We start from the raw sequence: 22532 nt of genomic DNA, 5'->3' as shown, positions 1-22532 counted from the left end.
GAGCGGCCCAAAACTGAACACAGTGCTCAATGTGTGGCCTCACCAGGGCTGAGTACAGGGGGATGATTCCCTCCCTGCTCCTGCTGGCCACGCTATTTCTAATGCAAGATGCTGTTGGCCCTCTTGGCCACCTGGGCACACCTCTGTCCCTGGAAAGGTGATGGAACAGCTTGTGCTGGATGCCATCTCCAGACAACTGGAAGAAAAGGAGGTTATCAGGAGTAATCAGCAAGGGTTCACCAGGGGGAGGGCATGCTTGACCAACCTGGTAGCCTTCTACGATGTTGTCACTGGCTGGGTGGATGTAGTGCATGTAGTCTACCTTGCTTTCAGCAAGGCGTTTGATACCGTCTCCCACAACATCCTTATGACAAAGCTGAGGAAGTGTGGACAGATGAGTGGACAGTGAGGTGGGTTGAGAACTGGCTGACTGGCAGAGCGCAGAGGGTCGTCGTTGGCGGTGCAGAGTCCGGTTGGAGACCTGTAACCAGCGGTGTTCCTCAGGGGTCGGTGCTGGGTCCGGTCTTGTTCAACATCTTCATCAATGTCCTCAATGAGGGAATAGTGCTCACCCTCAGCAAGGGTGATCTGTGAGGCCCCGTGTACTGAAAGGCAGCCACACGGTCTCCCATGAGCCTTCTGTTCTCCGGGCTCAACAAGCCCAAACCTCTCAGTCTCTCTCCAAAGGAGACATTCCCGATGCTTTGAAGCCTTTGAAGTCACGTTCCTGATGTCCAAGTTACGTGCCCATCATGTGTTAATGCTGTTGTGCCAATCGGTGGGCTCAACAGCTGCAACAAAGACACCAACGTCTTTGGGATAGGCTTATTTTACTGCCTATGACAAAATAAAACCAACAGTAATATTGGCAGCGTCTATAGCCAAAAGAGAAGCTTAGCAGTAAAGGGAATAAGCAAGGCAGTGGGCCTACTCATTGCCACGTGAGCACAGTGGTGAAGAAAGATCCACGACCAATTGCCCCAGCACTTTACCATCAGCCAGATCTGCAGTCACTGGGGAGCCCCGTTTGCAGGGAGGATCTGAAGAACCTCTCCCAGCCATGGGGAAGTTGCACAGCAATGCATCCATCCCACGAGTGAGGCGTCCAGAGCCGCTGCAAGCAGCTCCAGCCTTTCTAGCACACAGTAAACCAATGTACGGAGCAGTCCGAGGGAACAGCCGCTGCCCTCTTTCTCCTCTTGGTTTTCGCCCCGAAGCCTGGCCAGGGCTCAAGGGGAACAAAAGGCGTCGTGCTGTCAATCTTGCTGTAGCACGGGCCTCTTTGGCAAGACTGTCTGCCCAGCCCCCCCGCGTCGGGCTTCGTCGGGTAACGAACTCAGCAGCAAAGCTGCCCTCGGCTCCTCGGGGAGAGCCCGCCGTCGTCACGGAAACGCAGCGTGACAGCACGCAGGTCCCAGCAGCCCGGCTGATGTCACCGGCGCCGTGACTTCCTCTGCCTGCCCTGGAGCCGCAGCCCGAGAGCTTTCCGGCCCCCGGCCTCCCTCTCCCTGGTCAGCGCCAGCGCCGCCAGCTTTCTTCTCGGACAGACGTGAATACAGAAAACGGCAGTCGAGTCCTCCGCCTGCGGGGCAGCGGCTCAGCACGGCGCTGCTGACCGTTCGAGCCGAGCCGAGCCGGAACCGAAGGCGGCCGCCCGACTCTGCCGGGCTCCGACGCGTCTCGATCGGCGGGGTCGGTCCCTCTCTTTCGGGGCTGCCCGGCTCGGCCAGGAGCCGCTCCCGGACACCGGGCGTCCCGCCGCTCGCAGTCAGCCGCCGGTTCTCAGCCGGCGGCGCCCCGCCGCGACGCCGACTCCGGAGGACGGCTCCGTTCTGACGCGGGACGGACGGGGCCCCGAGGCGCGGGGCGGGCGGCGGCGGGGACGCGGGGCGGCGGAGCGCCGCTTTCCCGGCACGGAATCCCGCGGCCGCCATTGGCGGAGAGCCCGCGCTCGGCCCCGCCTCTTCCGCTCTCCTATTGGTCGGCCCGCGGAACGGGGCGGGCGCTCCCGGCGGGGTCGTTTGCGCCCGCGGTCGCGCCGTCATTGCGTCATCATCGCGCGCGTCCCGCGTGGCCCCGGCCCGGCTGCCCGCGGCGCTGCCTCGCTCCGCGCGCCCGCTCCGCTTCCGGGGCCCCGGGGCCCGCGCCCCCGGATCCTTTTCCTCCGCGCGGCCTTCCAGCCGCTCTGCCCCCGGCCTGCAGAGATGCCTCGGGTCGTCGTGACCGAAGTGCGGGACCGGCGCGTGCCGGTGTTGAACGTCGTTCCGTTGGCATCAGCCGTCGGTCAGCCCGTCCAGAGCCCTGTGCGGGGCCTTCGTTTCCTCAGGCGGATAACGGGAGGATGCCGGAGCCGAGGGGCGGTGGGAGGGAGGCGGGGACGGGAGCATCCTGCCGTGCCGCCAGCAGCCCGGGGGCCGCGTGCTGTGGGTGCCGGCACGAAGCTCCGCCGTCCGTCAGCACGGGAGCTGCGGTTCTGGTGCAGCAGCAGGAGCTCAGCGCAGCCCTGCAGAGAGCGGTCCGGCGGCACGGGAAGAAGATGACGGCCTGGAGCGCGAGTGCCTCAGCAGTGTCTGCAGCCTGCGAGGAGCCGAGCCGGGCTGGGGAGAGGAAGGTGTGGGAGTCCCGGGGAGGGACGCGCGATGGCAGCGTTATTGGCAGGATCAGCTGCTTCCTCCACCGCTCCCGACGCCGAGCACTGGTTTCCTTTGAGAAGCAGCCCACTGTCACATCTGTGGGGTTCCGCAGGACACACAGGCATGGGGTAAGTTTAGGTTGGATATCAGGACAAACTTCTGTGCAGAACTTCTACAGCCGTGGGTGGGATCCCCCTGAGCTCCCCTTCTCCAGGCTGAGCAGCCCCCTCTCTCTCAGCCTCTTGTCATGGCAGAGGTGTTCCAGTCCCTTCACCATCTTGGTAGCCCTGCGTTGGACTCTTTCCAGCATGTCCAGCTGTCTCCTGTACTGGGAGCCCAGAGCTGGACGCTGTTCTCCAGCTGCAGCCTTCCCAGTGCCGAGCAGAGCAAAAGGAATGGTGCAGAATACTGGTCCTTACCTGCTACAAGAGAAGTCAGGACTAGGGCTATGATGGGAGTGCATTGCTTTATGATTGACGTGGAGAACTGCTAGGAAGAAGGCCTGGTGGGCCTGAACACAGATGCCGGGTGGTCCAGCTTTTGTTTCACTGGAAACCCGGTACTCCGTGGGCAGCAGTATGGAGATATGTTCTCCATGCAGTTGTGCCCCCGTGGCTTCTTTCTGATATGCTTGGGAAGTCCCACTAGAACAGGCTGCCGTGTGAGACAGAAGTGAGAGAGAAGCATCAGTTGTGTGGGTGGAGTTTTACTATCTCTGTGTTCACATCTTTTATGTTTGTCTTCTTTTTTTTTTCCAGTTCAACTCTGCGTGCGTCGGTCTGCCTTTGCTAAATCCTTTTCTTGTGGCCTTAGGCAACAATCGAGGGGGTCTCAAGTTTCAGCGCTGAGCAAGAAGCGCAGGCTCTCAGGAAGGCCATGAAGGGCTTTGCTAAGTTGATCTCCCTCCATGGTCAACTTTTATTTTTTCCCCAGCACTGCGAAGGGCTGCTCTGGTGGTTTGATAGAGGGAAGCATAGCTGCTTGCACTGCTCTGCTGCACAACTGCCCTAAAAATTGTTGGAAAGTGGAAACAGAACTGCCCTTCGTGTCCCAGAATGCAGCTGCTCTGGTGGCGTGGGTCCTGGCAGCTTTGTGTGCATCGATGTAGTCCTGGAGCTGTTGAGAGCCGGCTGTGTGAGGGACTGGAGGTGGCACAAGACCAGAGGGCACTTCTGATCCTTGTGCAAGCATCCTGACTAGCTTCCATTTGTTTCTTGCAGGCACGGATGAAGATGCCATCACTGACGTCTTGACCAAACTAAATGTTTCCCAGCGTCAGCTGGGTTCTGATCACCTCTAAGAGCACTACTGGCAGGGTGGGTGGTCTGCAGAGATGCATGAACGTGGTTGTGTCACTTGGGCGCAAAGTGAAAAACGACCCAATCTCTACAAGAGAAAGGTCGGCAGAGACTTCACCTGACCAAGGTTGTTTTGTTCTTGTTCAGTTCAGAGCAGTTGTTGATGCAAGGAGGGTTGGAGCCTGAAGAGGAGTGCTGAACAGCTCAGTTCCTCTGTCCTCAAAGGCCGTCCCTTCTGCCAACTCCTTTCTCCTCTTTGCCTTCTAGGATTTGATTGATGACTTGAAGTCGGAGCTGAGTGGGAATTTTGAGAGGGTGATCATTGGGGTGATGACTCCCACCACCATGTATGACGTGCACGAACTAAGGAGGGCTGTGAAGGTTTGGAAATCTTCCTTTTGTATTGCTTAAGTTCTGGCCAAGGACTTACTGCTTTGTTATGCATGTCTTCTCTCTCTTAAAGAAACCTGGTTGCACGTCACAAGCAGGTGCTGGTATCTTAAGTCTTGCCTTGGTGATTCCCTAGGGAGCAGGAGCAGATGAAGGTTGCCCAATGGAAATTCTGGCTTCTCGCACCAATGGAGAGATTTGTGGCATTAATGAGAACTACAAGCTTCGTAAGGAGTGCGAAAGGCTCTCTTGTCAGTTTCCTTCTGTCTGCGCTTCTTAATTGGAGGCTGTAGCACTAATGATGATGGCTGGAGTGCTGCAGTGCTGCTGGGAGCCCTGGGCACAGTTCTGTACTTAGCTAGGTTACAGCTGGCAAATGTTGTGGGCAGCACCCAGGTGGTGGCCCTGCTCCTAACGGGTGCTGTGTGTGTGTTCTTGCTGGAATATGGCTGCTCCCTTGAGGATGGCATCGTATCTGACACATCTCCCATGTTTCGAAGGGTCCTCGTGTCCCTCGCAACGGTGAGCCAAGCTGAGGGGAGAAGGGGGTGAATGTTCAGAGCTGTGGGCACAGCTCTGCACTCAGTGGTGAGGAGCTCCAGGCTGGCTTTTTCTCACCCTGTGTGTCCCATGACCTGCTCCTCAAACCCAGCCTCTCCGGGGAGGGAACTCTGACTCTGGGTGTGCATGAGTGCTGTGGGCTCTTCTTTAAATGTCCCAGTAAAGTGGGTTGCTGCTCGTTTCAGAAGGAAGCCCAAAGTACATCTGAGCTGCATTTCATTTGTAAGCTAGTGTTCCCTTTGAAGGACTCCATTATCCATCCCCAGCAGCTTTTCATGAACGGGGAATTCTCAGGAGTTGCTTCCAGTAGATGCTCTGGTGAACTGAGTCTTCTATCCTTGTGTCTTTGCAGGGAAACAGAGATGAAGGAATGTATGTGGATGATGCCCATGCTCAGCAAGATGCTCAGGTGCGTAGTAATGTGCTTCCCAATCTATTCTTGTGCAGGTGATGCGTGGTGAAGAGAAGCCAGCCTGTGAAATGGAAATAATGCTTTTAGCCTTGTTTGCAAGTCTCTAATGAGAGGTCTCTCGACAGGCTGGCTACTTGGCAGGGCTGTGGGTTGCCGTGCCTGGTAGGTGCTTGTTGGAAAATATCGGTGATCTAGACAAGTACGCGCCAGCAGTGCTCTAGCTGCAAGGGATTTAAGATCTCCTGTACGCCCAGTCTTCTCCATGAGCCTTACTTTGTCACCCCTAATGTCTTGAAGTGCCTGTACGAAGCGGGGGAGAAGAAGTGGGGAACAGATGAGGTGCAGTTTATGTCCATCCTCTGTACACGGAACAGGTATCATCACCTAGTGAGAGGTAGGACCCCTGCACAGTGTCCTGGGTTTTTCTTTCCTTCCTTGTTTGTGTGTGATGCTTTTGTAGGAGCTCTGTAGCTGTCCAGTAGATGTGAACTCTTCTGAGGCAGCAGGTGTCCTAGAGAGAGCCGCATTGCATCCATTCCATTCTGGCTGTTTTATTCCCTCCTGAGACTGAAAGGGACTTGAGAAACCTAAGTCCAACTGCAGCTCCAGCATGGAAAGCAGAGATCATGAAGTGTGACTGCCATTGGGGCAGGGGGGAGAGGAGCTAAGAAACTTGATTGGCAGCACAAAGCAGCAGGTCTTGAAAATGGTACTAGCTGTGGTAGGCCAATTCGCAAGACTGTTAGCAGTGAAAATGAATTATTTCTGTGGGGCGATCCTGATTTAGCTGAGAGTGCTGCAGGGATGAAAGAATGTTCATGCAGTATACGAGGAGCTTGTTGCAAAGCGGTCCTTTGAATCTCTGTGACTTTCTGCCATAGTTTTTGATGGTACAGAGGCATTGCTAACAAGGACATAACAGCATTAAATCTGAGATGGTAGGCAGTTATTCAATAGATTGTTTAGTTCTTGTTCGGCCTGTGCTTTTTGTTGTTGTCTGTCTGCTATTCAGCTCAGAATACAGAACTATTGTATTTCTCATAAATGCTTAGCACTCAAATATGGAAGTGCTTCACAGGCATTAATTTTTGTACCTAACAAGTTTTACTATGAAGCCACGAGTGTCTTCATCATTATTTAGCACAATAATTGCAGCAGTACAAACAACCAACCTTATAAAAAATATTACATGCATTATTTTTTTTTAGCTCATCAAGGAAAGGGTTCTGTGAATCTTTACCTACACCTAGATCTACTGTGCAGTATACAAGATGGATACTCATCTGAAATATCTAGTGCTGTATCTATATGCAAAGTGTCAACCTAAATTTTTGGCTTTACAAAATTTTGATGACTATATTTTGCAGTAGATATATTTACAGCCTAGTTGTTTCTTCATTTCTTTTTATTTCCAGTACTTGAATGTATTATAGGATTCTATATGGGTTTATTTGTGTGGCAAAGATCACCTTTCTTTGTTTACTGCTCCAAGATACTCGTTTTATTGAAAATTACTCATGAAGACTTATGATGTTTCTCTGAAAATGCTGAAAATAACTAAAAGGCAATCTTTAACATTTACCATTAGAAAACAAATGGTTTGTGCATGAGATGAAAAGACAATAAAATCTGTTATGTTAACAGATAGGTATCATTTACTTTTAAGCAGAGTACTATGAAATCTTTTACCAAGAGGTACAAAATTACAAAAGAAGCACTGAATTTACTTCATTCATTTTTAAATTTTACTTGAGAGTCTGTCACGGAGTTATCTAGATCAACGTGTGCCCTCGACAGGGGGCAGCAAGCCCATAGGCCCCCTGGCCCAAAAACAGGACGGAAAAGGGGGAAGGGAAGGGAGATGGGAGCTGGGCCCAGAAACCAGAACAGCAGCAACAATCTAAGGAGGAAAACTTAATTTTACTAAACATGATATTGGAATGCAAGATAACACAATATAATATAATATAATTGAAATTGAGGCTAATAAATCAAATAAGAGAGAGAGAGTGTCCGAAACTAAAAGGCCTACTTTGAACTGAAGGCACACGGTTGGGGAGCAGACCCACACACTGCTAGGCAGTGAGCAAGAGAGCCAGAGAGCAAGATCGCATGACTCCCTCCCATGGCTTATCTTCCTCTCTGAACATGAAGTCCCCTGGGATGTGTAGTTCTTCCTTTCTTCTGAGAACCAGGCATCCAGAAAGTTGTCAGTCCACGGAACTGGAGTATTAACTCTTTAATTACCCGTGCTTTACATGATGTTTGGTGTGGAATACCGATAACAAAATTATAAAACCATGACAGAGTACTGTGTTTTGTACTTTTTTGACTTCCAAAGTCAAAAAAGAGCTGATTTTGCTGTGGGAGGTAACTATGGTTAGGAGAGAAACTGTGTGCTCATTTTCCAGAAGGTAGTACATAAAAAATAAAGAAAGATCTTTGTATTCCTGGAAATTTGAGAAATTGGAGGGTCTGCTGTAGGAAATAGGATATATCAGTGTTTCTGTTTACAAGACAGTGACTGCTGTTTGTAATCTGTTAGAGGATGGGTATCTTGTCACAGAACAACCCTTTTGGACATCTTTATAAATGTTTTAGTAACTGAGCAATGGATCAGTGATGCAAAATACTTTCTTATCTAGCAGCAGCTCTTATCTGAATTTACTGTATCTATTGTGGAGAAAGCACGAGGTTCCAGTGCTACAGTGTTTGTGTTGTGAGCACTACAAAACTTTTTAAAACCACTGTTCATTTGCTCAGTATCAAAGAAAACATTTTAACCAAACTTAAGTGCTAACTAGTCACTCGGAGGTCTTCACTACCTAAAATTTTCCTTCATAACAGAATCTTTACAGTGTATGAGATAGAAATAATAAAATAATTTTCTTATTCTTTCCCTTAGGCATTTCCTGGAAACACAAACTCTGATAGTGTGGTCCGACATGATTTGCAACACCCAGTCATTGCTCGCTATGTACGTATAGTTCCTTTAGATTGGAATGGAGAAGGCCAAATTGGGTTAAGAATTGAGGTCTACGGCTGCTCCTACTGTAAGTTTTTCCATTATATTCCTTAAAAAAAAAAAAAAAAAAATCTAAATAGAAACTGTCTTTGAATTTCAGATTAAATCTGAATCTCAAGTGCTTTTTGCTAAAATGCATGAAGATATTCCAGGATTACTAATTGTAATAACTGGAGCTTAATTTAATATTTACTGTATCCTTTATTCTGAGTTTCTAGTTAGCTCTTCTATAGGAAATACAGCATTAGAATTACTAAGAGTGCTTTGAAATCACTACTTTTGATCTTCAAAATTGTTTTTGCAGAAGACTTGAATAGACCAGTTGAGGAAAAGATAGCATTCAGATACATTTCATGCTGGGTCTTGAGAGGGAAACAAGACATAATTCATTGCCTGATGACAAAGATAAAAATAAAACAAGTAAAAATTCAATTGAAGAAGCTCACCTTGTCTAAATATGACATGTTTTTCGGAGATTTTTCCTTTAATATTTGAGTATAACTTTAGAATCTCTTCTAAAAAAAAAAAACGAGATGAGCAATGGTGCAAGTGGTTAAGAGCACAACAGATCAAGTTTTAAGAAAAGCAAGTGTAGTTTCTAAATACCATTCCTTGAATTTGATCCTGTGGGTGCTTACGTGAAGTCCACATGCCTGCAAACTGTAAATGTCTGATGTCCTATTTCTATGCAAATTTAGTACAGTATTCTTGTAGGTGTTTTAGGGGAAATAAATACTTGAGATTTATCTTAAAAAAAAAAAAAAAAATGTTAGAACAAGTTAAGAAGCACCTATCTTGAAGACTCTTCCATTGACATCAAGTGATTTAAGACCTATTGAAACACTTTGTCATGGTAACTAGCAATTATGTTAATTAACTAGCAAAAATATCTTGTGATTTCTGTTGCTTTGACTTGGCTATGTGCTTTCACTCTACTAAAATATTTTATATGCTGTTTTAAGTGTAGCCAACACTATAACATGGTTGATTTCACATCATGATTACATTTTTTTACATTTAAGTATATCTACTATACAAATACAAGTATATGGAGACAGAAACCAACTTTTTTTTTTTTTTAATACAACACTTTTTTAAACAACAACAAAAAAAAGAAAATATTTTTAAGTTGTAGGTTTTTTTGTTTGTTTTTTTGTTGTTTTTTTTTTTAGCCAAAAATATTTACAAGCAAAAGGTTTTAGGTTTTTGTTTTGTTTCCTTTTTTTTTTTTTTTTTAATTAAATTGATATCTTATGCACTGTAAGCACGTTACAAGATGAATTTGGAGTCTGAAACTAAATGTGAGGAAAAGCATAGTTGGCTAACAAAATTATTTCTGTCACTGGATGAAAAGTTGTCTGCTTGAAAGACTGCATATTTCTGGAGAAAAATAAAACACATCTATCAAGGAAATAATGAATCAACTAAAAAAATACTGATAAAATTTGTCTTCACAGACAACTGAAGTAAGAAACCTAACCTTTTGTTTTCCTCGAAGAGAAGCATTGAACTGCTAGTATTATAAGTTATTTCAGTATTTTGTTAATGACATTAATAATAATGTTTTACATTTATATGTCTATAGGAACTTTTTTTTTTTTCTCCTCCCAAACAAACAAAACAAAGAAACAAAAAAAACCTCTCCTAAAATACTGTGTAGATTTTAGAAGCAGGAATCAGGCTGTCCTTGAGTCAGTATGCTGAAACCAGTAGACAGCAGCAGCGCAGTTGAGAAGAAAAGTTCACTGTCTTATGACTTCTTGGAAAAACAGAATAATGTTTGAGAGTTCCAAACTTGTTTTCAGATGCATTATTTGGAGCAACTTATGTAAAGTTACATTGTTCCATAGATACAGAATTCAGCAGGATCAAAGTTTTTAGCCCTATAATTAGTATTGTATATTGAAGCATTGTCATTAACCAGTGAGATTTGCAGATTAATCCTGCTGTCAGTGAAGAAACTGACTGTATAGATAAGTAGCAATTTTTTAAGCCTGATTAAAACATGGGCATCTAATCCAATTTGTGAAACTTTTTGAAACAGTACCTAAAGCAAAAGGTTGCTTAATACCTTACAATCATATATTTTTCTTCAAGTTTGTAGGTTTATATTGAATGCAGTCTTTTATTTAGAGAATATTTGAGAACATATTTCAGATGTAGAACTTGCACATTTTCTCATAGTAAAGGTTTAATTGGAAAGTCATAAACTTAGTGCTAAAAAAATATTTCATTGCACAATACAGCAATCTGGTTATTAGTCTCAGAGTATTAAGAACTCTCATTAAACCACATATTGAAATACGTGGTCATTAATTGCCATATTGATTTGTTCTTATTTTTCTTGAGTATGCTGATAAAATACACATTATTTTTTGTGTGTCAGAAATGGAAACCACATTCTTCCTTGCACAGCAATGTGAATTAAAAAAAAGGTTCAACTTTAAAAGAGAATTAGAGATGACATCTATTCCCTAGAGAAGTTTGTAAAATTACAAAATATTTCCTTTCAAGGTGCTCTTATTCATTTAATTATTTGCTTGCCTTCTTGCTTTGAGATTTTTCTATGTTTGAAACTGCAGATGAGATCTGTGACGTTACTTTCTAATAGATCTCTTGGAAGTCACAAAAATAAATAAATAAATAAATAAATAAATAAATAAATAAATAAATAAATTAAAGGCTCCCTCTACAGTAAGATTGAAAATGTTCTTTACATTTCTCTCTGTGAATAAGTGCTGATGTCAAATTTAGAAAAGATTTTAACTGTGTGGGAAGAGAAGCAAACAAAATATTTAACATTAAAAAAATATATACTGTAGTCAACGGGAGTTGTAGCTTTCATTTTAAAATCATAGAATGACTTATGTTGGAAGGGATTTTAAATATCATGTGGTTCCAATGCCCTCACATGAACATAGTTATCAACCACTAGATCAGGTTGCCCAGGGCCTGATCCAGACTGGCACTGAATGCCTCTAGGGAAAAAGCATCTGCATCTTCTCTGGGCAACCTTTTCCAGTCCTTTACCACAGTGAATAAAAAATTTCCTCCTATCATCTAACCTAAATCTCCTTTCTTTTAATTTAAAACCATTCTTGCCCGTTCTCACTAATAGACCATGAAAAAAGTTGGTTTTCTGCCAGTTCATAAACTCCTCTGAAGTATTGGAAGGTCACAATGAGGTCTCCCCAGAAAAACAATCCTCCTCTCCAGTATAAACAAGCCCAACTTCCTGAACCTCACGGGAGAGGTGCTCCAGCCCTCTGATCATCTTTGTGGCTGCCCTCTGGACTGATTCCAACAGCTCCACATCTTTATTGTCTTCAGGGCCTAAGACCTGGGCACAGTATTTCAGGCGTGACTTCACAAAAACAGAACTGAGGGGGACAACTTCTTCCTGTTACCCAGTTGGCTGCCCTTCTTTTGAGGCAGTCCAGTATACTGTTGGCCTTCCAAATTGCAAGTGCACAATGCTGGCTCACATCCAGCTCTTTATCCACTGGGACCCCCAAGTTCTACTTGACAGAGCTGCTCTCATTGAGTACTTCTCCCAGTCTGTTCACATATCTGAGATTGCTCCAACCCAAGTGGCAACACCTTACATTTTGGTTTGATGAATCTCATTTGATTTTACATGAGCCCGCTTTTCAAGCTGTTCCAGGCGATTACAGATATGTAGTGAAGCTGTGCAGAGAGAAAATTAGAAAAACCAAAGCCCAGTTAGAATTGAGCTTGGTCATTAAGATAAAAGACAACAATAAATATTTCTATAAATATATCAACAGCAAGAGGAGGGCTAGAGAGAACCTCCATGACTTGTTGGACACCAAGGGCAACATGGTGACCAAGGATCAGGATAAAGCTGAGGTATTAAGTGCTTTCTTTGCCTCAGTCTTTAATAGTAAGACTTGTTACTCCCTGGGAACACAGCCTCCTGCACTGGTAGATAGGGATGGGGAACAGAATAGGCCCTGCATAGTCCATGATGAGATGGTTTTGGACTTGCTCCAGAAGCTGAATGCTCAAAAGTCCATGGAGTCAGATGGATTGCATCTAGAGTGCTGAAGGAGTTAGTGGATGTGGTTTCCAAGCCACTCTTCATCATCCTTCAGCAGTCCTGGCTAACCGGGGATGTCTCAGTGGACTGGAGACTGGCAAATGTGACACCCATCTTCAAAAAGGACGGAAAGATGATCCTGGTAGCTCCAGGTCTATCAGTCTCGCCTCAGTACCAGGGAAGATTATGGAACAGATAATCTCAGGAGACATAATGGACCAATTAAAAGTCAACCAAGGGATCAGGCCTAGTAAGTATGGGTTTACAAATGGTAGATCATGTTTGGCAAACCTGATTTCATTCTATGACAAGGTGAGCCATTTAGTGGATGAAGGTAAGGCTGTCGATGTGATCTACCCGGACTTCAGTAAAGACTTTGACACTGTCCCTCACAACATTCTCATGGAGAAGGTGGCTGCCCATAGCTTGAATAGATGTATGCTCTGCTGGGTGAAACACTGGCTGGATGGCCAAGCCCAAAGAATTGTGATCAATGGAGTTGAATGTAGTTGGCGGCTGGTCATGAGCAGTGTCCCCCAGGGTTCAGTACAGGGGCCGCTTCTATTTAACATCTTTATTAACAATCTTGATGAGGGGATTGAGTGCACCCTCAGTAAGTTTGCAGTCGACACCAAATTGAGAGGGAGTGTTGATCTGCCAGAGGGGAGAAAGGTGCTACAGAAGGTCCTGGATAGACTGGATTGATGGGCCAAGGTGAACCGTGTGAGATTCAATAGCGTCAAGTGTCAGGTCCTGCATTTTGGTCACAACAACCCCAGGCAACCCTATAGGCTTGGGAAGGAGTGGCTGAAAAGTTGCCTGTCAGAAAGGGACCCTGGTATATTGATGGACAGTCAGCTGAATACGAGCCAGCAGTGTGCCCAGGTGGCCAAGAAGGCCAGTGGCATCCTGGCTTGGATCAGGAATGGTGTGGTGAGCAGGACTAGGGAAGTAATTTGGCCCCTGTACTCAGCACTGGTGAGGCCTCACCTCGAGTACTGTGTTCAGTTTTGGGCACCTCAATACAGAAAGGACATGGGGTGCGAGCAGGTCCAAAGAAGGGCTGCAAGGCTTGTGAAGGGCTTGGAAAATATGCCGTATGAGGAGCGACTGAAGGAATTGGGCTGTTTAGTCTGGGGAAAAGGAGTCTGAAGAGAGACCTTATTACTCTCTTCCAGTACCTGACAGGTGCTTACAGCAAGTGCAGGGTTGGTTTCTTCTCACTGGTGACAGGATGACGGAAAATGATCTCAAGTTGTGCCAGAGTAAGTTTAAGCTGGATATCAGGAAAAGCTTCTTTACAGAAAGGGTTGTTAAGCACTGGAATAGGCTCCCCAGAGGCAGGGTTGAGTCACCTTTCCTGAATGTGTTTAAAAACCATTTGTTTACTGTGCTCAGAGACATTATTTAGCAGAGGGTTGTTAGAATTAGGGTAAGTTTGGTTAGGTTGTGGTTGGACTTGATGGTCTCTGAGGTCTTTTCCAACCTGAGCACTTCTATGGTCAGGCATAGTCTATCCTTGATGAAGCTGTGTTGGCATTCTTGAATCACCCCCCTCCCCTTTCTTGCACATGCCTTAGAGTAGATTCATGGAGGTTCTGCTCTGTGATCTTCCCTGGCACAGGTAAGGCTCACTGGTCGATAGTCTCCCAGATTTTCCTTTCTCCCTTTATTAAAAATGGGAGTGATGATTCCTTTTTCCACTTGCCAGGACCTTCACCTGACAGCCATGAATATTCAGAAATGATTTAGAGTAGCTTGGCAACCACATCAGTCAGTTAGTTCAGGACTCTGAGATACATGTTGTCCAGCTCCAGAGACTTGTCCATATTTAGTGTCATAAGGCAGTGTCAGACTTGCTCTTTTCTGACAGTATAGGAGGCATTTTGCTCCCCATCCCCTTTGTAGAGTTTCAGGTACATATAATATATTTAATACACTCAAAAGAGGAGAAAGGATCTTTACATTTGCAGTGACATAATTTATCAGAAAGCAAGCCATAGGAAAAATTTATCAAAAAGCAAGTCATAGGAAAGAAAGTAATGTTACAGAAGGCAAAGTATCCACTGAATTCATTAATGCAAAGCTGATGGAATATTTATATTCAAGCTCTTTTTGAGACAGAGAGTAAAGAGACATGATAGATAGATGTCTCTCGTCATGTTCCCATTTATGAATTTTTTAGACAATCAGCAAATTCAAGGCATCTGGAGCCTATGACAACTACAATATATATTGTATTTTATCACTGATTTTTGAAGTTCATAATAAGCTCCTGCAGAATCATTGCCATACGAATAGTTCCTTCAATCACAATACTGCAGCAGACTAATGCATACAAAACAAACAAACAAACAAACAAACAACAACAAAAAAAACAGTAGCATTCCTATTGAACAGTCTTCGACAGCACTTTTTAAGATAATCTTCTGAGGACTTCTGGGTGCTGAAATCTTATGGCATGAGTGGAATGGAGTCACTGATACCTTTGCTCATGGACTAGTTCTATCTTGTTATGTCAAATGTTACTGTTAGAGTATTCTGATGTATGACTGATTTCTTTTTAAGGAAGGAGAGAAAAGAAGAAAAATAAACAAGTCAGACCTTATCATTTTATGAAGAAATGAACATTTTTTTATGGAGATTATTTACTCCTTAGATAGTACAGTGAACAAAATCTTGGTCATGTGAATATTTACAAGAGAAAAAAAAATTAGACTTGGAGATGCTGTTAAGGCTTAAGCCATAAGTATTTGAAAGGAATATTTACAATAACTGTTTTGAAAATATTGAAGTGCTAAAAATTAGAGCTTGAACAGATTTTGACAAGTTAATCCTATTTGCCTGTAGTGACTTTAAGTGAAACCATTGTTCCTCTTCACTATTAATTCCACATTCATCAGCTGTATTCATCATTAGAAAAATTTCTGTGATACTTGTAATTTCCTTTGCCATTGTCATGCTATTGCTACCAACTATTCATATCTCCATCACTCTCTCCTATGGTTGCCATATGTACTTCACAGAAACTCCATTCTCTCCAAAACTATATATTACATCAAAATATCACAGGGAATATTTAAAGTAGATAAGAAAGCCACTATTTAACTTGTGTGGAACCTAACCAATTTTCTTTTGTCCAGTGCCACTAGATAGATATACTGGACATTTTGTTTCATCAGCCTATGCTCACAAACAAACAAACCTTCACGATCAAAAAACTGATGAAGTGTCTTGATGGCCACTGGAACTCCCTATGCTGAATGAACTATATGTCCATATGTATGTAAACATATGAATACATATTTATTCTTTTACACTTTTTTTTTCCACCTAAATTGTGAAGATACTTATGTGGTCTCATAATCCATGTAAATGGTTCTTTGCCAACCTCTCATAATATTTTATTACTCATAATAATAATGTTCACTAAACTGTCTTAATGAAAAGATGGACTTCTATGACCATAGAAGTGATGGAACTGCATAAAAATATTAAATGATAGATAGGAAGAAACATTTTGAAGCATATGTTTTGTCTAATCATGTTCTCATATTTGTAGCAACTGTATTAAATCATTGTAATTAAAATTGTTTTTCATTTTGGAGAAAAAAAGAATCACAGATGTGAGAAAATTATCAGCAGTCACTGTAAACTTAGTAGCTTTGTTTGTGACAGTGAATAGAACACTTAAGAGTTATCCGAAGCATCCAACCCTCTTTTTCTCTGTTTCTCTTTAGATATTTTTATTCTGGATATTTCTACAATTTCTATGTAATTGATCTTCAGCCAGCATAGTCACAGTTCAACATCTGCAAGCATAGCTTGGTATTTACTTTTTCTGATATTACAGGTGCATGTCTCAGTACTTGTATTAAAACAATGGAGAGTGAGGGAAATGAACTATGAAAGCATTTGAAGATCTCTTTGAAAACATGCTCTGTTTGAAAGCTTAATTCTTTTCTAATGTACTCTCTAGCATGTTTTTTTTTTTTTTTTTTTTTTTTTCTTATTTGTTTTCACATAGAGGGGACTTCTTATCTTGAAGATCATAAAAAGTGGTGATTTTCCTCATTTGCTCCATGGTACTCCTCAAACAGTAGAGTTTTGCAGATTTAGGATCAAAAATAACTTTTTTTTTTTTTTTAATAAGTATTTAAAGTGTGGGTTGTTTACCTACTCCCCAGGAAGAAATAGTTGTGATTGTTTCTTTGCAAGTGTTTGTTATTCTGGTATGAAAGTAAGTGAGAACAGACTTCAGCTAATTTCTTATCTCTAGTGGTTAACAGTAATAGGTATGGGTCTATTTTGGTTCTGGCTGTCCAGCACAGGGCACCCCAGACACACACAGCAGCCCAGCAGGCCCTGTCATCAACTCAGCACCTAAGAATGGTACAATTTTTAAATGAAATATTAAAATTTAACATATATTTTTCATTCTTTTAACATATATTTAGTCTGATACAAAAAATGTTTTATTTTTGTATCAACTTCTTGAAACCACAGCAAATTGAGCAGTCCATTATTTTTAAATGTCTAGCTGTAGTGAAGTTACTGGTGGATATTCTCAGGCACCACAGGTTTGTGATCTGCAACAGCAATGTGTATCCCATACAAGTACATTTGTTATGCATCAGTGGATGCATAATCAAAGTCAGATTTTAAAAAGATCTATTTTACATGCATACATATCCCACCAAAATGTTCAGTTGCATACTCAAACATTTTTCAATTACACTTGAACACTTTTTTAAATCATTCAGCATTTCCTTTAGAAGAGTATGTATTGCTAGTTCATTTTTAAAAGATTTTTTAAGGTTTTTTGATGGAATACTGTATAATCAATGAATGTACAGATGTTATAACAGAATCACTGAATGGCCAGGGTTGGAAGGGACCTCAAGGATTGTGGATCGCCAACCTCCCTGCACATGCAGGGCCACCAACCTCCCCATTTAATGCTAGACCAGGCTACCCAGGGCCTCATAAAATCTGGCCTTGAACACATTCAGAGATGGGGCATCCACAACCCCTCTAGGCAGCTGTTCCAACACCTCACCACTCTCTCTGTAAAGAACTTCCCCCTGACATCCAACTTAAATCTTCCCTCCCTCAACTTCAAACCATTTCCCCTCGTCCTGCCATTATCTACCCTTTCAAAGAGTTGACTCCCCTCCTCTTTGTAGACTCTCTTTAGGTACCGGAATGCTGCTAAGAAGTCACCCTGCAGCCTTCTTTTCTCCAGGCTGAACAAGCCCAACTCCCTCAGCCTGTCCTCACAGGGGACGTGTTCCATCCCTCTGATCATCTTTGTGGCCCTCCTTCAGAAAAATTGATTTAGAAATACTAATTTTTTTTTTTATGGGACACTTGGACTTTGTTTATCTTTTAGAACGTCACAATAAATTAAATAAGATTTAAATACATTCCCTTAAATATTTTCTTTGCTCTGAAAGTAATGCTTCCCATTTATCAAATTGTATCATCATAATCTTATATAATATAGTTTCCATTTAAATAGAATAAGTTCTAAGCTACAGAAGATTATTTTTCAATGTAGTCACCATGACTAGCTATGCATTTTTGGTGGTGATTGAAGAAGGGCTTGTATGCTGCACGTATTGTTTAAAAAAAAAAAAAAAAAAGCCTGGAGCAGCAGATTTGATCCACTATTACTGTCACCACTGCTGAAACACACCACCTAACACACTATGCTAACACTGACCGTTAAATCTCTGTGAATGTTCATCAAGTATTGAAGAATGTCAATGGATGCTGTTTTTTCCACATGGAGGAATTCAGTTATATCTTTGTTTCATGTGCACTTCTGTGTCAGATATAATTTTCACAGACTGCCACTATGCTGCCATCATGGCAACAAAATCTAGTGGGATACTGGTGGGAATGTTCAATCTCTACTGTTATACTACTGATATCTACCTCTGATATCATGGGCCAACAAAATAAAATAGAAGGCATTGCTTTCAGAGCAGCCTTTGCATGAGAAATCTATAAATCTTTCCTTTTCACATAAGTGCTTATATAACTTCTAGATTAGAAAATTATTTTAATAAAGGAACCTCAAACTTTTAGAAGAATGTATGTAATTAGCAAGTTCTGAAAATAAATATTTTTTTTACATTATTAATTGTTTTCAGCATTTATTTTTCCGAACAGAACTTCATATTTCTGTATTGGTTGCTGGAAAAAGAATTATTGCTTAATTCCTTGCATGGTAACATCTCTATTTTTCTTTTTCAGAAACTTGAAGTAGTGGATTTTTAATTCTTTCAATATAAACATGTTCTTACTTCCTTTCTTCCTTCGTTTTCTCTCTCCTTGTTTTCTTTATTTCTCATGGTACATAGTTGCCCTTTTGGTTCTAAGTATATTGAACAACTTGAGAGAATAACTTTATAAAACTATAGCTATAAAAAAGTTCTTTGTTACCTAAAAGATCGCATCCCTGGATGTGTTTAAAAACCATTTGGATGTGCTGCTCAGATAGATGATTTAGCAGAGGCTTGTTAGGGTAGTAAGGTTAGGTCGTTGGACTCAATGATCTTGAATGTCTTTTCCAACCTGAGTGATTCTATGATTCTATTTGTTTAGCCACAGCTGGCATTTATGTAGCATGCTTTTATTTACGGATGCTCTTGCTTAGTGATGCATGTATAAGTGTGTCTGTCCCCCCATCACTTTACCCCTGTGTACATTCTCTTCAGGTAGAGAGAAAAGCGGTGATTCTGTTTCCTATGAAGACTAAATTGCAAACAATCATACAGACTGTTACTGAACTAAAGAAAACTGAGTTAGTTGTGTTGTTTTTGGTGACATCAGTGTTGCCATGGTACCAGAGGATCTCAACGCACCCCTTTTGCTTGGGTACTTCTTATATTTTTTTCTATGCCTTGTATAGGTGCAGAAAATTGTACCATTGAACTGTCCACTGGACTAATGGGGTAAGTGGGACAGCTGTCCCTTCACCGCTGCTTCATAGCTTCTCTTCTTTGACTCGTTTTCTGAGGAAAGCCTCTGAACGGAATACAACTTGCAAGCATTGGTTGTTGGTTCTGTAGGTTAGATTCAGTGAAGCTTACTTATATCTGGTTAATCTGGGGAGGATTGAGATCCTCTGTATCTCTGTCACCTGTTCCACGTTTGAGTACCCTCACAGTGAGAGCCTTTTCATTCTACTAAGTGTCACCCTGGGTAGGGACACATTTCACTAGATGAGGTAAAAGGAGCAGTCCTTGAGAGCAGTCCTGCAGAGAAGGACCTGGGCGTCCTGATGGATGATAAACTTAACATGAGCCAGCAGTGCTCTTGCAGCTCAGAAAGCAAATGGTATACAGGGCTCCATCAGAAAAGGGGTGGTCAGCAGGGACAGGGAGGTGATTGTCCCTCTCCACTCTGCTCTTGTGGGGACCCATCTGGAGTACTGTGTCCAGATCTGGAGCCTCCAGTACAAGAAAGACAGAACTGATGGAGAGGGTCCAGAGGACGACCACAGAGATGATCATGGGACTGGAGCACCTTCCCTACCAAGATAGTCTGAGGGAGCTGGGCTTCTTCAGTCTGGAGAAAAGAAGGCTGCAGGGTGACCTCACTGCAGCCTTTCAGTACCTAAAGGGAGCCTACAAACTGGAGGGGAGTCATTTCTTTGAAAGAGTAGACAACAGCAGGACAAGGGAAAATGGGTTTAAGTTGAGAGAGGGAAGATTTAGGTTGGATGTCAGGGGGAAGTTCTTTACAGAGAGAGTGGTGAGGTGCTGGAACAGCTGCCAAGAGAGGTTGTGGATGCCCCATCCCTGGAGGTGTTCAAGGCCAGATTGGATGGGGCCCTGGGCAGCCTGGTCTAGCATTAAATGTGGAGGTTGGTGGCTGTGCACATGGCAGGGGGGTTGGAGATTCATGATCCTTGAGGTCCCTTCCAACCCTGGCCATCTGTGATTCTGCAATTTTTCTGGGAGGCAATTAAAGTTAACGTAAATACAGTTTTGCAGCTTACTGCTGTGCTTTCTGGAAACTTTTGCCTGGGTAGCTGTGCTCATCAGAGGTCATATTTCACTGCAGTCTGGCTGACATAAGTAAGCCAGAAAGGTAGGTAGTATATATCTCAAGTGAAGCAGCAAATGACAAATTCACCAAGAAGTTTAAAAAATCGCTGCACTGCCCAATAACTCAGTGTATTCTTCTATGTTTTAAATACATGAGAAGACAATGCATTCCTGGAGCATGCCTGAAAATCAGTAAAGATGTGCAAGTTGACAACACATTCTAGCAAATCACACTGCCATGGCTTAATACAGTATTTTCCTACAAATGATCTTTACTGCTTTTTTGCTGAAGGTTATTGATCCTTCCGAGAATTTTCACCAGCTTCAGTGGGTCCAGTGCTTCATAGTATAGCTTAAAAAAAAACAAACAGGACCTTCTCCCTGCCTATCTTCAAGCTCTGTTTCTTTGTAGGAAGGTTACTGAACCTCATGTGGCCTGTAGCTTCCCATACAGTAATCTTTTTTTGCTGCAGATTTTTAAGAGTGATCCTTATTCCCCTAGCATTAAAAACAGCATCTTTCTTTCACACAGCCACTTGATTGTGTTCTTAAAATGAGATAATGACAATTTCCACTCTTGAAGATATTTGAAGCTCTGGATACTTGAAGCTCTGGATGTACTTATGGGCAACCTGCTCTAGCTGATTCTGCTTGAGCTGGGGGATGGACGAGATGACCTCTAGAAGTCCTTCCAATCTCAACAATTTTGCAAGTTTCTGAAGATGAAATTATAGCTGAGGCAAATACAGTTCTCCCAATCCCCTACCAATCCTTTCCAACAAGTTTCTAATAATAATATATTGTTGATCTTCATTTTGATTTTACTTTCATGTTATCTCACACAAAGTGGGGGGACATAGGACAGGAAGTAAAAAAGAACAACATAAAAGGAATGATGAATATTTTCACAAAATTAAATTATGTGGCCTGCCATATCTGAAGAAAAAGAAGGATATAAGTTCTTTTGAGAATTGCGGTTTAACTTGTCACGTAGCTAAACATCACACAGCCATTCACTCTCTCCAGACTCCCCCTTTCCATCCCAGATGGAATGAGGGAGAGAATTGGGAAAAAAAAAAAAAAAAAACAACAGGAATTGCAGGTTGAGATAAAAACTATACACTAAGAAAGAAGAGGAAAATGGGAAGAAATGCAACTATAAATATATAAATGCATACTTTATACAGCCACAGTGCAATTACTCTCTACCTACTGACCAATCCACAGCAATAAATACAACTCCCTGCTGACCTGTGGCCTGCCAGCAATGCAAGTTCTTACCCCATACCAACCAATGCCCAGCAACCCTCAAGGGGTGTCTGTCCCATGTCCTGGCCTTCATCAATACTAGAGCACTTCTCCACCAGTCCAAGTCAATCTACATCCCCATCCCCCTTCAAACTTAGTTTACAGGTCTTTGGATGAGCCCTGCTAATTCCTGTTCCAGAACCCTTTTGCTACTGTGAAATAAACCTTTTCCATGTATTACTGTCAGGTCTGGTGTCTTATAAAACCAGCCATGATCAAAGAACTCAAAGCCCTGCCTATAGCATCAGTCTTGTAGCCAGGCATTTATGGACTGGATCCTTCTATTCCATCCCATGTCATCACCTGAAAACGAAGGGAGGGAAGAGAAAATAACTTGTGCCCCAGACCCTTTCACCAACTGTCCCAAGGCCTTGAAGACTTTCTTCATTCCCCTCAGACTATGGGATGCAGTTTCCTCCCCATCTGTGGAAGATCAGCAGAGGGTAGTAGTCATGACCTTCTGCATGTCATATTTTATAGAATAACCCTTGGCCTAATTCTGGCCACCTGTCCTGGCTCCACCCTCCCCTTGCAGTCATGCGTATAGTGGTGACTTCTTTTTCCCACTAAGTGGCCTGTCCTGGCTTGGCCATGGACATGCTCCCATGACTAAGCAAAAGCCAGGACATCTTTATTTCAGCTGAAACCAGAACAAGTGTTAAAAAGGACACAAAAGCATACCAAAAAAAAAAAAAAAAAAAAAAAAAAAAAAAAAAAAAAAATTACCTAAATTTAAATTTAGAAAAAGTTTGGCTTTCTTGAGTTCCAAGGTGATATAGTCTCCT

The 22532-nt window shown here is 43.0% G+C and overlaps 1 protein-coding gene across 6 annotated transcripts; it reads left to right on the top strand.

Moving 5' to 3' along the window:
• The first annotated feature begins 2057 nt into the window (after nucleotides 1-2057).
• Nucleotides 2058-22047, top strand: LOC149914413 (annexin A4-like). Of its 6 annotated transcripts, XM_090126542.1 has the most exons (7): nucleotides 2059-2761; nucleotides 3854-3949; nucleotides 4199-4312; nucleotides 5235-5291; nucleotides 8200-8347; nucleotides 19299-19341; nucleotides 20972-22047. In XM_090126542.1, exons 2-7 carry the CDS (start codon nucleotides 3896-3898, stop codon nucleotides 20994-20996), a joined length of 441 nt encoding a protein of 146 aa, XP_089982668.1. In that variant the 5' UTR covers nucleotides 2059-2761; nucleotides 3854-3895; the 3' UTR covers nucleotides 20997-22047. The 6 variants fall into 6 exon arrangements, 4 of the variants coding, with proteins under 4 accessions (XP_089982668.1, XP_089982669.1, XP_089982672.1 ...); XR_016460352.1 differs by adding an exon at nucleotides 5592-5688 and having other exon boundaries at nucleotides 2060-3949; nucleotides 19299-22047; XM_090126546.1 differs by lacking the exon at nucleotides 19299-19341 and having other exon boundaries at nucleotides 2060-3949.
• Nucleotides 22048-22532: the final 485 nt, after the last annotated feature.

The sequence above is a fragment of the Phasianus colchicus genome, chromosome 29, assembly GCF_987193195.1.
Source record: "Phasianus colchicus chromosome 29, bPhaCol1.hap1.1, whole genome shotgun sequence".
NCBI classification, from domain to species: Eukaryota; Metazoa; Chordata; class Aves; order Galliformes; family Phasianidae; genus Phasianus; species Phasianus colchicus.
The sequence above is the reverse complement of the archived record's forward strand: the minus strand, read 5'-3'. Positions and strand labels throughout refer to the sequence as shown.

Bases quoted from the DNA above. Each gene is read 5' to 3' on its own strand.
- LOC149914413 (XM_090126542.1), top strand. From the start codon at position 3,896: ATGTTTCCCAGCGTCAGCTGGGTTCTGATCACCTCTAAGAGCACTACT. The intron at 3,950-4,198 runs GTGGGTGGTCTG...TTTGCCTTCTAG, and splicing joins CTAAGAGCACTACTGGCAGG to GATTTGATTGATGACTTGAA. The intron at 4,313-5,234 runs GTTTGGAAATCT...GTGTCTTTGCAG, and splicing joins AACTAAGGAGGGCTGTGAAG to GGAAACAGAGATGAAGGAAT.